This window comes from Solea senegalensis, linkage group LG12, assembly GCF_019176455.1.
Source record: "Solea senegalensis isolate Sse05_10M linkage group LG12, IFAPA_SoseM_1, whole genome shotgun sequence".
Classification (NCBI taxonomy): domain Eukaryota; kingdom Metazoa; phylum Chordata; class Actinopteri; order Pleuronectiformes; family Soleidae; genus Solea; species Solea senegalensis.
In genome coordinates, this window is record NC_058032.1 from 8,663,984 (window position 1) to 8,682,578 (window position 18,595).

The window sequence follows — 18,595 nt, forward strand, 5'->3', positions numbered from 1 at the left end:
TCTCCCTGTCTTATTATTTATTTGCTCAGAGCATTTAACATCAGATAGTTTTATTACATATTTGCCAGTTGATTGTATTTCATTTAATTGAACCTTTATTTAACCAGGAAAAAGTCCTACTAAGGTTAAGAACCTCTTATTCAATGGCAAGACATGCAACAGCACATATAATAGACAACACATCTAAATAAATAAAGTGATCTCATTCTGAATTTAAAAGCATTCATCCAATTAATTTAAATGAGATAAACCTCACCTTTAAGTCCATTTGCAACTCATTCCAAACAGCAGGTAGAGAATCTAGAAATGGAAGTTTTACTTACTATTACTATTACTATTTATTAAATTCACAGCAGGATATTTCACAGTGCAGACAATAAAAGAACAAACGGTTAAAACACAATTAAAAACACCCTTTTTCCTCAAACTGTGGTCACACAAACAAAATAGACAGACAGACAGACAGATAGATAGATATTCTAATATTGAAAACTTCTCACCTGTGAGTCAGGTCGCTGTGAGTTTGGCCCACGGGTGAGTGGGTGGGAGTGAGGGACGGACAGAGGGAGGAGGGACGTGCAGAAGTTGTCTCCATGTCTGCAGAGCGCACCACAAGTCCAACCTCTCCACGCTCCGAAGCGCGAAGGGGAAATGCTGTAATTCTCACAGTTTAACTGACAACACTTCTCTTCCCTCGTCAGCTTCATCTTTCGCGCACCGGAGGCTTCGCCAAGCGTGGATGTATCGATGAATTTCACCGGGACACTGACATGCGTCCTCCTGCTGCTTCTCCTCGCGGCGCAAGGTAAGACACGGCGCGCCGTGGGTCGGTGTTGGACTCGCGACGCGAACATCATAGACTTTAGTTGAAGTGTATTTTAAACCACTCTCACTTTATTTCGCGAGATGAATTTTGACCTTGCTTTGGATTCAGTATAACCACCTCTGATAAACTCCCTTATGACCCACAGATCAGTGAAAAACACACCTTTATTCCCAAGCCCTCGATAAAAACATGTCACGATAATAATAACGTTTATTCAGGTTAGTTTTGTACAGAATGTGCGCGCTCATGTATGAAAAGTGACAAGTGGCACACGGTGCAGTTGCCATTTTAATTATTCTGAGTCGTAAAGTGCGCAAAGCTAGGGCTTCACACATACACACACACACAGACAGCTTTTCTTCTTAGGACACTGCATAGCGAGATACCAGCCCTATTAGTACCAGGTTTTGGTCTCAGGGCCGGCCAAAGCCTCTAGGGGGCCTTAAGCTGAATTTAATTTGCCCCCCCACCACCTTGTAGTAGCAGGTGCTCAACTATTATTGATACAAATTCAACACACTAAATTGTTTTAAGTTGTGTTATTTACACCAAACCAAACTCTTGTTTGTTTATTAACGTTCTTTAATATTTTAAAATGTTTTTTTTCTCCGAACACTATTTGGTATGATGCCACTTATAGCGCTTCACTACAGGCTACTGGCACGGCTTGACTTGGCATGCTTTATTTGCTTTTCCATTAGTGATAGTACCTGGTACTTTTTTAGTACCTGCTCTGGCGAGGTTCCAAGCGAGCTGAGCTGATACTATGCGTGACGTCGTTAGACTGCCGGCCACTGACTGCAGTGCCGGCACTGGAAGAGGCATGAGCAAGCCGTCCGACACAAGAATCAAAACAATGCCGGACTGATCAATTAAAAACACTGTGTGGTCCAGTCATGCAGGAAGTACTGAACTAATATTATTAATGAACTGATTCTAATGATTCAGTTCATCGAAAACAACTGCTTTACAAGTCACTAGTCACTAGTTTGTGTGTGTCGTGTATAAAACAAACTCATGACCATGCTATGATGACTCCCCACTACATAGGACGTACTATATTGTGATGGAAAACCAACCAAACCGTGTTGAGTCGAGCCGTGCTGAACCGTGCCGTGTTGTGCCAGTACCATGTAATGGAAAAGCAGAATTTGTTCACTTATGCCTTGGGCCGGGTCTGTTTAGTCTCCATGAAGACTGATGGTCCTGACAAGGTCAATGTTTATGCCAGAAAAGGTTTTCAAGAGGTAACAAACACACTTACTTGGGATAGTTGTGAGGACTACATCTCTAAACCCGATTCTAGCCTTCTAAGCTTTTTCTTTAGCCCTCAAAAGGCCATCTGACATTATGAGGATCTGCCAAACTTGTTCTCATCAAAATGTCTTCAAAGTGATGGTTTGGACCATTTTTCAAATTTTGCATTGCATTAAAGCTCCCCCCACTGAAGTACAGCATGAACACTTCCAAGATGTATTTTTTTGGGTTCCTGGGAAATTCTTGTTACAGGTGCATGGTATCAGGCACTTAACAGTCTGTGAGATCAGGTATGTGTAATTCATCTGGGATATTTTAACATGCTTGAAGGGTTTAGTTTTCTCCAAGACCATGACATGTAGCATTAGCTCACAACTTGGTCCCTGGAGCAGCTGTGAGGAGCCCATGCGTGTGCAAATCGAGTCAACACACGAACGACACATGTTTCTGTTTCAGTAGCTTATTGACTGTCGGTGTTGATTTCATACCTGAATTCTCCAGCTGTAAATGAATGTGGGCTCCGTCCAAAGCAGGTATTGTAGTGTATTGTATTGACAGTGTAGTCCTGGAGCGGCATGGATTCACTTTCTTGCTCAAGGGCATTTTGCAACTGGTAGATTGTTCCTTGTGGTCTTTAACAGTGAAGGAAATGTTTCTGGTGGAATTTCTTGACACTGAATAACTTTGACATATTGTCTCCTTTTTTGCTGTGTGATCCATTTCCTTCTTTCCTATCTAGTTATCTAGTACCTTAGTCTGTAGTTCATGGAAGCCACTCCACTGTGTTCTTTAAAACAGCAGATTTTGAAGTAGAGTTTGGCTCTCAAGGGAACCCAGAGCAGAACAAAACAAGGTAACTGCTTTGTAAACCTTTTATGAATGCTGCTCTTTATCTCATATTAACATGGACAAAGAGTACTGAGGGGAGAACTCCTCTCAATGAGCATCTTTCTAACCTGCGTCTTATATAATAAATAACTTGCTTTAATCTGGCAAGTAAGTTGGCAATGTGTTGATGTTGTGTCAAAGTGTTTTTTGTGCTTTGACACCTGTCACATTGTGGGATGTACTGTGATGTTTGCTTCTGCCCTACATAGCCAGTGAAGTTGAGAAAAGCGGTGTTAAGTTTTTCGTCAGACACATGGTATTCATTTTATGTGTCACTAAGCTGAAAAACATTTCCTTTCTACTTATAATTTAGGTTTTTGTGACTTTGCTGTCAAATTGTATCTTCAGTGGGTTGGTTAAGAGTTTCTGGGTTCTTGTTTGTGGAATGTGAGATTCACAGGCTGATCTTTGTGAACTTTGTAGTACTATGGCTGTTGGAGCAGGTCACTGTAGTGAAGAGGGAGCTGATTTACCAGTTCATCTATACATCTCATCTCCGACCGACAGTCATGATGAGCTTTGGGTGGTGACTGAAATAATGAAGTGAGCTTTCTCTTTTGGCTGGTTGAGCTCAGCTTTACAGATAGTGGGATCTGAACATCTGCAGGGAGCTAGAAGAAGAGTTGTTGTTACTTCTGAAAGGAACAGCAACTTTTGAGCATCTGATTAGGATGCCCCCCTCAACACCTTCCATTGGAAGTTGTTTGGCAGTTACCAACTGGTAGGAGACCATGGGAGTTCACTGGATGGTGGAAGTATTATATCCCATCCTGAGAACGTCTTAGGATCACTAATGAGGAGCTAGACAGAGCTGCTCATTCATGCTGCCATTTACGCAAATGAAGAAGAAAATATTTATTGTGAATTAGCTTTAGTACGGGTTTTAGTTACCAAAACCGGAACTGTTATGATCTTCATGTGTGCCCTCACCTGAGATGGCCAACACTTCCTATGATACTTGACTGTTTCTCTAGGAAATATTCTGTGGAACAAAACACATGTCAGTCTTTAAACTTGACCAAATGTTTTCAGTGCATAATAAGTGGATATAAGTGGTTTCTTGATTGGTTCAGCCTCACTGGGCATTGTTGTTCATACCAAACGCCCTTCTTCAGTTTATCTCAAACAAACACAAACCTTTCCTGGCAAGAGTATGAAAAACACTGTGTTTTGGAATAGGAACCGTAGGCGGTGTGATTATTCTGGTCATAGGCTGAATAGCTGCTGCTATGTGAAAATGTTGTACAGCAATGCAACCGTGAGTTTGTCCCAGACGTGTTACTCGGTGTCCTTCCCATGGGAGCAATACAAAGTGTCTTCACATTATCAAATTGGAGTCATTTATGTTTATTCAGGCTTCACACATGCTGCAACCTGATGCAGACACACACACCCCATTCACACACACAGACACTTTGTCCTTTTCCTCTGTTTTATTACATTGTCCTTAAACTGGGTAACTTTTTAAAGGAGCATGACATTTGTGGATGATGTCACCAATACTGTCTCAGGAGAACAGATTTTTCTGAAGGGAGACAACGTCTATTGTCTCATTGCAATTTGGAGGTGATTAAATTATACAAATCCCAGAAAAATGAAAGGATTTTGCTCTCACCTTCCTCTTCCCTCAATCCCTCATTGGCTTTTTTATGGTTGTGAACAGGGGCTGTGTATGCAGATAAGTGCCTGGAAAACATACATTGACACACAAGCTCCCAGTGGGGGTCCGATTAGTAGGCTATAGAAGGTATTGTCTCTTGCCAGCCAGGATCAAGAGATTTGTGACCATATCGGAGGAAATGCTGATACTGCAGCCCATCGGATTTGAGTATTTTAGTCAAAAATAGAATTCTGATGGAGTAGCTGTATAGTGAATGAGAGTGAGTGAATTCTGGACAGCAAGGGGTTGTTAGGTGGAGTTATGGCACTCAAAATAAACCTAGTCTGTGGAGTAGATTGTGGTGAGCGTCGGCATGTCTCAGGACCATGTGGCGAATGCCGAAAATCGGAACTTCCATTTAGAAGTCTCCAGAATTGCAAAATTTTACTGGCACAGTTCAGAGGCATCACCTGCAAACAGACTCTTGTTGCATGATTCCAGCTGTCAAATATGTACTATACTTGTTCTTATGTGTTATTGAAGAAGGGCGGAAACTATCTATTGAGACCATTAAAATGATTTAAAAAAAATGTTTTTACTGATGTTTACACATTTTCCCATAGACTTCCATTTAAACTCAGTTAAGTAAGTAGCTATTCATATTTTCACTTCCTATTTAACTTCAGAAGGAACTCGAAATACTACATCCATTTCTTTATCTATATATATTCTAGGACTGTAAAAAAAGTTTGATTTCAAAACTGCTTGATTCATTAACCTCCATCCTCTCCCTTGTATAATACCGAGCAGAAAGCAAATGTGAGACAAATGTCAAACATACTATATTGATCCTCTGTAGCCTTTATCTAATGGTTTGTTTTCACTGAATGTGAGGCAACTGATTGCACTACATTACTTGTGCTATTCATGTCACTGGATTAGAACTGAGGAAACCTCTGGGATCACGAGAGGTGAATTGTGTGAAAAGCTGTTGCTTTCAATCCATTGACCTTTAGAGATATACTTGTGTTATCAACAGTGTGTAGTCGTGTACATACACAGTTGTCTGCCATTTCTGATATTCACAATTTACATATGAATGTGTACTTGCTGCTTTTGACTGATACCATGTAAAACATTTGCGTCATATATGGTGGAAACGTACTTTAAATCTGCTTCTATGGATTTGTCTGCACAATATCATCAAGCACATTTGCTAATCTGCAAAACTGAAATGCTCTTCTGAGCTTTTTACGGAGCAGCTCTCTAGTTTCTCTTCCAGAAGCAATATAGCTGCATTAAAGCCTGACAGACAATCAGTGTGTGTGCGTGTGTGTGTGTTTGTTATGTGTGTGTGTGTGGCTTAGGGACTGTGTGGTGGCTGCAGGATCCTCTTAACACGATTGTCGTGTGATCATTGTAACCAAACCACCCTCCCCCGCTCCTTCCCTCACACACACACATTTGTGTGCTACCACCACAGCACAGGCAGAGACAGAGGCATCTCTCCTCTTCCTCGTGGATTGACTTAAACCATCGTGCTCCCCTCCTCTTTACCACCATCATCACACACACACACTCATTCTCTCTCTCTTTTTCACAGACATCTTCCTCCAGACAGCCCTGTTGTTTGATTCCTCTGGGACAGCCTGGTCTTTAGTGCAGGCAGAGAACTGAGTCATGCTTTAGCATGGAAGGAGAAGTGAGAAGTGGAAAGCCAGGGAGGTGGTTGAGCATATCCAAACATATTCCTCCCACTTTTCTTCCCCTTTGATACCATCATATTTTCTCTTAATGGGCTTCTCTTCTATTTTTCCCACCACATTCTGCATATGCTTAATTTTTACTGACATTTGGGGAATTTGGAGGGTAAGTTAAAACCTTGAAGTCTTTGTCAACCCAACTTTTGCAGTTTGGCTGAGCACACACTTTCCCAGCAGAATATTTCCCAGGGCATTACACTTCCTCTGTCAACTTGTTTTCTTACCATGGAGAATCCTGCATCTCTTCTTCAGGGAAAAAGACACACCGGCACCTGTCTGTCTACAGGAAATACAACCAACCTTCATCCAGTTCTACAATCATGTACCTAAAGCCAGTGTTTTCAACAGTCTGCAGCCCCATATGCAACAAGATGTCATGAACTGTAAACCAAGATGGTGTAAAGTGTAAAATACAACATATTAACAAAAGTGACAGTCATGACATATGTTTTTCCATACATACACTTACATAAATGCTAAATTTAGAAGCTAAAATGGTGACATTAACAGGTAAAAATTGACAGGCAAAACAACACAAAAATAGAAGAGCAACAACTTGATGGTTTTAGAGAATGAAAGTTCATTGTTAATAATATAAACAAGAAATAAAGAAATGGGTAGATTGTTCCAGTCAGAAGGAGCTTTATTTTAAAAAGTACATCTGCCAGTTTCTGTGAAAGTCTATGGAACAAATAAGAACCTGGTTGTTGTCGCTGAGTGTGTCTTAGTGTATAAGGAGACATGATGCCACTCAATCCTTTCGCTTGACTGTCTTTTTGCTAATGGCAACATAGCAAAAATGAGCAGTTGTTGTAAAACATGAATTATGCAGGACCACACAATATTTAGGTCTTCCATAAAGATGAGTTATACATTCTACCTGTGCCAGTAGAAATAACTTAAGCCAGTGTATGTACTGTATGTCACTTCAGGCAACTGTTTTTACACATGACCAGACACTGACATAGCACCTACATCTGACTTAGCCTGAGGGAATGTGGAAACATCATTGGCTATAAGACCACAAAATTGTTATAGGATACATAGAAATTGTAATGATGAGAGGAAGCAGGAGGATGTCCTGATGTATCTCAGATGCTGTGACTGTTGCCTTCCACTATCATTCTAGTGACAGCATCTCATGTCTGTGATGTAGGGCCATTATCTGTTGATGTTAAGGACTCTTATCTCAATATTAATGGCTTTAATTTTGTTCTGGATATTGATAATACATGGAATCCAGGTCTGCTTGTAGATCCAGACTGCCCATTAGATCATTTTTTGTGTGAAAATATCTGGTGCAAAAAATCTTACCTACATACAATATACATTGTCTCATATGAAAGCACAGAGGCAAGAAAATATTGAATTTCATGCACCAGTTCACCAAAAAATCGTATGCTCTTCAGAGAGAGTCAAAGGTGAATGGACATGCATGTATAGGAGGAACATGTGTACACACATTCATGAGTGTACTTCATGTGCAAACCGTCATACATGAAAACACACATAAAAATGCTCCATGGGAGTCGCATCACATGCAGTAATCACTGTGGATCCTCGTGTGCGTCACTGCATGTCATGGTCAGGCCATCTAAAGCCCTGGAGAGCAAAGACTCACTTTCTCTGTCACTTTTCTCCTCCCATCTCTTCACTCGGCTTTGGCTTTGTATCTTTTAACCATGCGCTCACACTGTCAGCAGAGATATTATTGGAGGGTAATTAGTTCCTTCAGAATGTCCACTGCTTGCTCCCAGGCTCATCCTGTTAAGCACATACGTGATCAAAGAGCTTCTTAGAGGGAAATAGTCTTTTTTGCAGCTTTTGCTTCTGTAGCCAATGAGAGATGGACTCACTGTTTGGCTTGTTAATACCAAATCAGTGTTGCTATTTAAGTGTGAAATGCATGACTGCTTGGCTTAATTGACTTTAGCCTTGGCTTGTCACTTTGTTAGCACATCTGGAATAAATGCACACCCAGAGAAATGATCACGAGTGTCCAGCTGATTTCAGGTCATCATCTGAAGCTTAACAACGTTTGACATTTATTTTACATGAAGCAGATGGGTGTCCAAATCCAAGATGCATTTCTACTGGTCTAAATAACCGATTAATCAGTTTGAAATGGGATACTCTAGATTGATGTGAGTGTGAGAGTGGGTGGTTGTTTGTCTGTGTATGTGTCCCTGTGATGGACTGGCGACCTGTCCAGGATGTACACCGTCTATCGCCCTATGTCAGCTGAGATTGGCACAGCTCCCTCCATGACCCTCATGTAGAGGATAAAGTGGTAGAAGATGAATGGATTAATAAGTAGTATTTTTTTCATAATTAAACAAAGTTTTCTGATTTGCTCCATATAACAAAGAAATCATTAAAACTTAATATTTTGGTTTGTGAACAAAAGACATTTGAGCACATCATCATTTTACAATTTTTTTTGACATTTTATCAACCAAGTCGATTAATCGAGAGAATAATCGACAGATTAATCGATTATGAAAATAACAGTTAGTTGCAGACCTAACTGAGACACCACGTGATTGACAGCCAGTACAGTGTGTGCATGGTTGCAGATGTAAGTGGATGTCACACTGGCCAAAACACTAAACTCTAGGCTTCAAAATGGGAGTTTACAAAAATCATGATTGGTCGTCAAAGTCACATGCAGCATTAACTGAGGTTAAAGACCAAAGGTTGTAATTTCATTCCTTGGAATTAAAGCTACTTAAGATCAAGCAGAACAACGAAGGGGATTAAGTGAGTGTCTGTGCCAACACATGAAGAAGGAAAAAAAAAAAGGTTTTGTCACACTGAACAAAAGGTCCAATTAATGGACAGATTTTAATTGCTTTTGTTTTCCCCACAGCCAATTAGAGGCTTAAAGAAGGTTTGTACAGGGCAGCGAATAAGGGAGCAGTGGGCACTTTTTAAAGGCAGGTACCGAGCCTGAAATTACAAAACTGTCTCTTGAGAAAGGCCTTTTCATTAAGCTTTAAGACTTAGCTCGTTGCTACAGGTGACCTCAGATAACTCTGTATGAGTGAGTTTGAATTTTGTATATCTAACTTTTCTAACCCATACTCGGATGGAGCTAGAATTGATGGATTTTATTTTTAGTTTATTTTTAGCTGTCAGCTTTTTCTTATACCCCAGATGATGTATTTGGTTTCCTTCAGAGAGATTAGGATGAAAGCTGTGCAGCTAAAAGTGTTTGGGTTAAAATACGTAACAAGAAACAAATCTGTGTAACCACATTTTGCTACAGCAACCTGTTCACATTTTAATCTTGACCTCACGTGGGTCTAATTGTTTGGACATATACTGTATATGGTCATCATCCATCCATCCATCGTCAACTGTTAATCCGAGCTAGGGTTGCAGGTGTAGCAGCTCTAGCTGGAGGACCCCAAACTTTCCCTGACCACATCTTCCAACACTGACTGGGACTGGGTTGGCACTCCTAGGTCAACAAGGAGATATAATCTCCTAAGTGGTCTGTTTCCAGGAGCAGCAGCTCTGTTTCTAGTCTCTCCCGGATGACTGAAGTTCTCTTTCTATTTCTAAGGGAGACCACCAATCGGCCTCCTGAGAAAACCCATTTTTGGCCACTTGTACCCACAATCTTGTTGTTCCCAGGGGATTGACGAGGAGATCGAGAGCTTTGCCTTTTGACTCAGCTCTCTTTTTCGTCGGTGTGGCGGAATTAACGCAATAGCACGCCGGCCAATCTCATGCTCCATTGTTCCCTCACTCATGAACAAGAATCCAAGACACTTAAATTTTACTTTTTACCCCATGTGTGTTTTCAGTAAAGTTATTGCCAGAGTCTAACATTAATTGTCAGGCTTAGATAGCCCCACAAAATAAACAAACAAGGGATACAATTTGATTACATTGTTATTTCCCCTGCCATAACAAGTCTGACTTGTGAACATAGAGGAAATGAACAAGTCGTTCAAAATGAGAACGCAGACTGTAATATGATATTTACTGTATGTCTGCAAGATATTCATCTGACTGTATTCCCAACTGCAATAAGTGGAACTGCTATAGAGCTTCTATTTATATATATCTGTTTTGTAAAAGGCGACACTGTGGAGTATGTGGATGTTGAGTGGAGACAGTCATAGTTTCGGGGACTGAGGTCGAAGGCCAAAGACACACACATGGTTTCTCTGAAGAAATGAAATGTTTTATTTACAAAAACAAAACTGGAGGAATGACACTGAATTGAAAGCAAGTATGACAGTAGAGTTTTACTGATTATTAAACCAAATATAGGTTTTAAATGCCTTGTAGAGAAATGACTTACTCACGCAGCAAGAAAGTATTCCATTAAAGGACAATGTTTTATTTAGATGTTGTCAAAGAAACAAACCTTTCCATTGAATGGAGCTATTAGTGTGTACTGTATATGGGTCAAGTAAGTTTTGCCCTTTTGGTGAAGCGCACTCTCTGTAATGGTTCACACTGCTCGCTAAGTGCAAGTTTGATGGTCTGGGACTGTGTTGAATAATAAGTGCATCACTTCTTGACCTGAAAGGAGAGACTGGCCTCTGCTTTTTTTTATTTTGAAAATGTATTAGTCAGTTAAAAATTCAAGAGCGCACCAACTATCTATGTTTTAAATGTCTGACTTTGAAATAATTAACAGCTGCTCTGTGTTTATTTACCACTGCATGGACAAAATGGCGATTGAAGCTTACTGCTGCAGTGATTCCGAGGTTGTTCTGTTGGTGTGAGTGTTTGCTGTCCCTCATGGGGATGTTCTGCTTGCACAGACGTGTATCCATGTGCCATGCCAGGCCTCAGTGTTAGTTGGAGTTCTCGACAATATAACCTTCAATCCATCCTCACAAAGGGCACAAACACTTGTGCAGACTGATGCAGGAAAGAATGCATCGTTTTTCACCTTCAGCATTTTGTCAGTAGAGATCCATTAAAAGCTTTCAAACTTTGCCTTTATTTTCATCCCTCAGAGCCTTCTCTCCAGAGCATTCCAGGGCAGAGCAACATTGATTAAATAGTTAAAGGGTAAATCATCTAAATCAACATAAAATCTAAACTAAAATAAGCTACATTTCATTTCTTTACTTAATGTTGAATACAGGTTCAATTCTCTTGCAGTTATGGTCTCAGCACAGTTCTCAGCATCCATGTTTTAACATAATACAGTAAATGTAAAGTGACATTATTTTTGCTTTTATCTGTGCCATTATGTTGTTTTCCAATTGCTTATTTCCCTCTCCTTCCATTTCTTCTCCCTCTTTGTTTAAACAGGCTGCCTTTCATCTAAAGCAGAGGACAGATTATTTCGCAGGTTGTTCCGCAGGTACAACCAGTTCATCCGACCAGTGGAGAATGTATCTGATCCAGTTACAGTGGAGTTTGAGGTCTCCATATCTCAGCTGGTAAAAGTGGTAAGAATAGGCTGTTGTCTATGAAGAGATAATCAAGTTTCATAAAACCCACATACGTCATTGCATTTATCCAAATCTCTTTAACTCTCGTGACTAATTTGTCCTTTTTGTCCTCAAAGGATGAGGTGAATCAGATTATGGAAACCAATCTGTGGCTGAGACATGTGAGTGAGGTTTATCTACATGTGAATCTAGTCTGCGACGTTATTTGTACACAGTCACTTACATTTGTTTTGGGGTTTTTTTAGGTGTGGAACGACTACAAGCTGAAATGGGCTCCTGTTGAATATGATGGAATTGAGTTTATAAGAGTTCCCTCCAATAAAATTTGGAGACCAGACATTGTTTTGTACAACAAGTAAGTTTTTCTTACAGACAGCCAGAGGTGACGTTTCTTTGGGGAAAAGTTTTGTGAGGTAGAAAGTGTGGTGGTATGTATTATTATCACCCACCATAGGTAATATTGGTAACATACAGTATTTCATAAGTGTACATTTTGTTGTTACTCTACTCCTGATGCTGTTTATTAATATTCAGCACCTTTTGACATTTCGACTTTATTGATGTAATTGCCATTAAAGCTGCAGTGTGTAAGTGATCTACCTATGGAGACCACAGTGTTTTTTGTTTAGCCCACAGTGGACAAACTTAACTAAAATTTAGACTTTAATGATAATTGGGGGGAAGTGAGGTGAACGGTATTTAACTGCAACATACCACTTCACCAATAGATGTTGCTTTAAATGAAATGACATTTACATCTCCTTGGAAATACTCTTTCATAGTGCTGTGGGTGATTTCCTTGTGGAAGACAAAACCAAGGCTCTGCTGAAGTTTGATGGCACCATCACCTGGGTTCCTCCAGCTATCTTCAAATCCTCTTGCCCCATGGACATCACCTACTTCCCCTTTGACTACCAGAACTGCTCCATGAAGTTTGGCTCCTGGACTTACGACAAAGCCAAGATCGACCTGGTGCTCATTGGCTCAAAGGTTAGGGCAGGATTCTTGTGTATGACGTTTCGCTGCTTTGTGGAATTAGGTTAATTCTAAATAACTTTTCCACTGTGCATTTCCACAGGTCAACCTGAAAGACTTCTGGGAAAGTGGAGAGTGGGAGATCATAGATGCGCCAGGATACAAGCATGATATCAAGTATAACTGCTGTGAGGAGATCTACCCAGACATCACCTACTCCTTCTACATCCGCCGCTTGCCACTCTTCTACACCATCAACCTGATCATTCCCTGCCTGCTCATCTCCTTCCTCACAGTGCTGGTCTTTTACCTTCCATCTGACTGTGGCGAGAAGGTGACCCTGTGTATCTCTGTCCTCCTCTCGCTCACTGTATTCCTACTGGTCATCACTGAGACCATCCCCTCAACATCACTTGTCATCCCTCTGATCGGCGAGTACCTCCTCTTCACCATGATTTTTGTCACGCTCAGCATTGTGATCACTGTCTTTGTGCTGAACGTCCACTACCGCACCCCCATGACTCACACAATGCCAGAGTGGGTGAGATCAGTGTTCCTTGGGGTGCTGCCCAGGGTGATGCTGATGAGGCGGCCAATCGACCAAGGCTGCTCCTCTCCTGCTATCACTGCTGGAACAGGAGGAGGAGAAGGACGAGAAGGGAGCAGTGGAGGAAAGAAGATAAGGAAAAACAGCATACTAGGTGGAAGTAGCTCAGGAAGTGTTAGTATTGGAGGTTTAACTGGGGGTGTGAGCTGTCCATCGCTGGATGGTGGTGCAGGGGGAGGAGAGTCCAACTCAGCTGGTGGTTCCATGAACTGTGTGGAGTACGGCAAGATGAACCACAACATGAAAAGAAATATAAACAGGAGGTGCCCTTATAGAGGCAAGGAGGTGCCGACTCCTGTCCCTCCTTCAATGGTCCCCCCTCCTCCCCCCCCACCTCCTCCTCCTCCTCCTCCTCCTCTCCCTCCTCAGGGATCTCAAACCCAGGGGCCCCAGGAATCAGAGCTGCCCAAACTACCCAGGACCAAGAATGTCTCGTCACCTGTCAATGCAGTTGTGGCCTTCTCCGTGGTGTCGCCAGAGATTAAGCAGGCCATCGAGAGTGTGAAGTACATCGCTGAGAATATGAGAACACGCAACAAAGCCAAAGAGGTAAGCCCAAGCAAGGACTTTTTTGTGTCATTTTTGTCACATTTATTTTTGGAATAATAGCAGAGGATTTTTTTCTTCGCATGAAATATAAACAAACTGCCAGGGGAGTGTATTGTATTGAGTGTAATATAAAAAAGAAAAAAAGAAAGTGTGGAGTTATATGTGAATTAGGCAAATGTTTGTAGCTCGCTCCTTATCTCTGCAAACAGCCAAACACCTGAGTCACGGACTATCACGTTGAAAGTGTCCAGAAGGAAGGTGAATGTGTGGAATGAAAAAGAAATATGGTAATACTTGGTCAGTATAGTCATAATTTTGTTATAGGGCACTAAAATTATGGCTGTAGAATCTTATTTTAATCGTAATTGCAAAGAAATACCCAAGAAAAATAACAATAGAAAATGTGTGTGTGGGACCTACATAGGATAACCTTAGTTGTAATTAAGTTGACTAGTAATTATCAATGTTGAATTACAAATGTTTTAATATAGTAAAGGTATTTCACTGGTGGTAGCCTATAGTACCTCTCATTACCAAGCTATTACCTGCAGTAGTACTATTATTATCCACTTATTACAAGTGTTATTATAAACTAGAAATTGCATTATAGTATTACCTACCTGTTACAAAACTATACCATAATATTACCATGTTGTTGTTGGTTTTACTTCACTGACATTATTTTATGTACTTAAAAATCATGACCTATCGTTGCTCAAAAGAGACAAAAACCTGATCCCAAGTGAAGAGATAGACACAATCTTTTGGGCCAAAACCAGTACTGGATTTTAACCTTGTGCCTTAAATTAACTATATACTATCTCTAATTCAAGTCTCAACCCTCAAGGCTATTATTCACCTTGTGGAGACCTTTATTTCTCCCCTAGAAATGTATGAATAGACCCACCCACACGTACACACAGCAAAAAATATACTGCATGTGTTATCTCAGTGTGGGAGTTTCCACTTTGCTTAGTAAATGGTGGAGAAACCATTTAAACTAAGCTATAAAAGGAGTGTAAAGCTGCTTGTTTGTTTCAGAGACGGAGCTTTTTGTTTGTCCTCCTGCACACCCTGGATGCGTCCGATATGTTTGTTGCCTCGGCTCAATCTTTTCTTAGCAAAGCTGAGATCTCTCTCTAAAGCATATGGAATTGCCATACGGCCTCCTCTATATGCACACACAGGCATCATGGTCAGTGCAGCCATGATCGGATTGTCCACACCTGAGCGATCAAGGAATGCACACACGGCGCACACAAGCTGTGCACACGCTGACAATAGCCACATGCGTGGTGCTTCCAGGCTATTTCGTACATATCAAATTAAATCAAATCAAATTTTATTTGTATAGCAACAAATCATAACACTCGATATCTGATTATCAAGGCAGTGTACATAGTAAGGCAGAAACCATATGATAGGGAGAGGAGAAGAGAAGAGAAAGAAGGCACTGTATCAGTGGAGAGAAAAACCAGGAAGAAATGTCCAACAGACTCAAGGATGTGCAGCCACCTGCCTCATCCAGTTGGGGTACAATGAAAAATGGGGGAAAGAGGAGAGGCAGGAGAGAAAAGGTTTAAAATAAATATAAGTAACTCTTGGTGTTTTTCTTACTGCTGTCTGAAGTCTGCAGTCTGTTATGTCCGTCCTATTTGTCCGTCTTCTGACAGTGTTCTATGATGAACAATATTGATGGCCTCCACTTTGTTGCCAAACAATGTATGGCTATTTTAATGAAGTCACCTGAATCTAATCCTGAACTTATTTCACTGTTGTGATCAGGAGAAGGTTGTGGGGAACATTTCAGGGGAGAGTTTCATGTTATTCATACACACTCTAAACTCCCTCCTTTCCTCTCCTCAGGTGGAGGACGACTGGAAGTATGTTGCCATGGTCATTGATAGGATCTTCCTGTGGGTTTTTGTGACAGTGTGTGTGCTGGGAACTGTCGGACTCTTCCTCCAGCCACTCATCAGCTTCCTAAAATGAGATACTTTGTCTTTGTTCTGTCTCTTTCTCTCTTCTTCTTGTCTACTTGTGTCTGTCTCTGTAACACACTTCCACTAGTGTGCGATTTATCTACCCTGCAGCTCTTTCACATCAAACCCTGGGCTGTCTTCTTTCTCCATTTCTATTTTTTGTCTCCCCTCCATCTGTCCTCTTCTCCGGGACTACATTGTCCACCATAATATTTAGCCCTCAGATGTCTGTTTTGACTTACCCGCATTTCCCCTATCCGTCCCCTTTCTTGTCCCTTCAATGTGCATGGAATTCTGTCATACACTCGTTGGCTTTTATTTCAATCTTTAGTAGAAGTGATTTTCACATCTGCTCTCCTCTCTTTCTTCTTCCATTTTTCACCTCTCAGCAGCTTTTCAGTTTACAGTCATCTCCAAAAAATCACATCCTTAATTTGAACAGATATTTAGTCTGTTTTGTTTTGTTTAAGAATCTGTTTTATTTGTTTTATTGCCAAGGAGGTATTGGCATAGAAAGAATTTTCTTTGGGGCAATATCACAAAAAATATGACTTATGTCACTTAAATCAGAAACAATCATCTAGCAGATTTTTGAGACAATTTAGTAGCAATTTTCTCAAACTTTTATGTCTTCCATCCCCTTTAATATACTATTTAACAATCAACCAACAATTCTCTCAATAAAGTGGCAGCACCTTATTGTGCTTTCTTTTTTCTTGTCTTTTAACTCTTGGCATCAATATGTTTTTGCGTTATTGTAAGTCCAGATTATGTTGATTTAGTTTTTTCCCCTAAGTATGTACACAAATAAGAAGGAACAATTCTGAGGGGAGATTTATCTATAAAATCTAAAAGTCTGCAGATATGGCCTCTTAGTATGAGCTAGAGAGCACAGTAGTGTGTGATTTCCACAGTAAGGTTAGAAAAAAACAACAAGGACAATGGTCAGGTGCATTCATGAAAAACAAATCAACAATGTCGGAAAAATAATTGCAAATTGTCTGGAAGGAGAACGTCTTTTTTCCCTAAAAGGCAAAGGCAGCAGCTTTATTTGTATGGCACATTTCAACTCAGTGTGCATTACGTAGTTAACAGTTAAAAAATGGAAATATCAACACCTTTTTATAATAATAAAAAAGTATAGAAAATAGAGAGAGAAAAAACAAAAGGTGGACTAAAATAGAGCATAAAATATGATAAAATATTGTTCTATTTTGGCTTCTCTGTCTCTAGGGGTCATCACAGCGGCTCATCTGCTTTTTCAGTGATCCACATTTGATTTAGCAGAGATTTTTTTTACCCTAACCTGATGAAACACTCCCATTTATCCAAGATTGGGACCAGGACCTTGCTTAAAGGTACCTTTAAGGTCCTTAACCTGATTCGAACTGGCCATCCTCCATTTACAAGTTCCCTTTCCACTAGGTCATCGGCTGCCCAGTATTAAACAATAATTTATTTTAAAATTATTAAAAGAACGTACAGTGCAAGTGAAAGATTATTAGTTCTTTAGTTCTTAAAAAGCATAAGTCATAAGCATATGAAAATGGTAGCTTGTTCCAGTTGTGTGCAGCATAACAGCTAAATGCTACTTCACCGTAAACTTTCTAAGTTTCAGCTTGGATTTAAAATTGTAGCTAATTCATTACATCTCAACACCATCACCTCGAACCTTGATGATTACATCTAAAAATAATTGAACAATACATGTGTTAATTCACAACACTTGCATCTGCTTTAATATATTTATATAATGAAAAACAGTGGACCCAACATCGGACCTTGTGACACACCTTTTGATACACAGGAGGAGTAAGCCAATATTGTACAAAGCCAAGGCCAAAGCGTCAGCTGCAGCAAAACCTTTAATAAAAAAAATCTTTGCTTTCCAAAGCTAGAGTAATGTTGTAAAGAGACAACCTGACCAAACTATATTTTGATAACTGCTTATGATACTGTATGTATAGTCTTGTGATGTGAGGTGAGGTCATTTGAAGGGTGCCAACTTTCCTCCAGCTTTTCCTCATGTCTCCATGTTTTCCTGTACATTCCTGTGTAAAAAGTGAGTTATGCATGACTTTTGAGAAGGACATTGGCTGTGGCTTCATCCCTGATGATGATGACGATATGTTTTCCACATGTGGTCACTCCAAATAATAAGCACAACACGTAAATTCACAATATCAGTAATGTGTCGAACGCTTTAAATTCCATATTTTAGATTAAACATACACATTGTAGATTAAACATGTAAAAAAAAGGACTTTAAATGTAAAACTTGTTTTTAGAAATAAAGATGCTCTTGGACTCAAACTGTGTGGGTTTCCTCTTACCTACCTGTATGTCTTATATAATAATCCAATAATAAGGTCAAATTAAACATAAATACAGATCGATCCAACATATTCTAGCTTCTCTCCACAACACTTGACAAGATAGTTTTTAAGATTGTGTTGAGGTGGAAAGCTACAGAGAACTCAACAGTTAAAGTTACTAAAAGGAAGTATTATTTTTCATGATTCGTTCTTTCACTTCTGATTTTAATGTGAAACACACAAGCACAATGATCTGTCAGTGCCAGACAGATAGTCTTGCTGTTTCCTGTGATGTAACAATATTTGACAAGTGTGTCCACAGTCCCTCCAACTTAGTCTTCTATATTAGTGATCTGCACATATTAATATGTTTTTGAATCATGTAATTGATGGTCGCTATTTTTAAC

General features: G+C 40.1%; 1 protein-coding gene across 1 annotated transcript; it reads left to right on the forward strand.

The window, feature by feature from the left end:
• The first annotated feature begins 601 nt into the window (after positions 1-601).
• LOC122778974 (neuronal acetylcholine receptor subunit alpha-3-like) lies at positions 602-18,165 on the forward strand. Its single transcript, XM_044041146.1, has 7 exons — positions 602-805; positions 11,618-11,757; positions 11,877-11,921; positions 12,006-12,115; positions 12,543-12,750; positions 12,839-13,891; positions 15,758-18,165. The coding sequence occupies exons 1-7, from the start codon at positions 748-750 to the stop codon at positions 15,881-15,883; spliced, it is 1,740 nt and encodes a 579-aa protein (XP_043897081.1). The 5' UTR covers positions 602-747; the 3' UTR covers positions 15,884-18,165.
• The last annotated feature ends 430 nt before the right edge of the window (positions 18,166-18,595 follow it).

What these genes read in the sequence shown, in the direction of transcription:
- LOC122778974 (XM_044041146.1), top strand. Translation starts at nt 748, where the DNA reads ATGAATTTCACCGGGACACTGACATGCGTCCTCCTGCTGCTTCTCCTC. An exon ending in CCAATCTGTGGCTGAGACAT is followed by an intron (nt 11,922 to 12,005) that starts GTGAGTGAGGTT and finishes GGGTTTTTTTAG; the next exon opens with GTGTGGAACGACTACAAGCT. An exon ending in CACGCAACAAAGCCAAAGAG is followed by an intron (nt 13,892 to 15,757) that starts GTAAGCCCAAGC and finishes TCCTCTCCTCAG; the next exon opens with GTGGAGGACGACTGGAAGTA.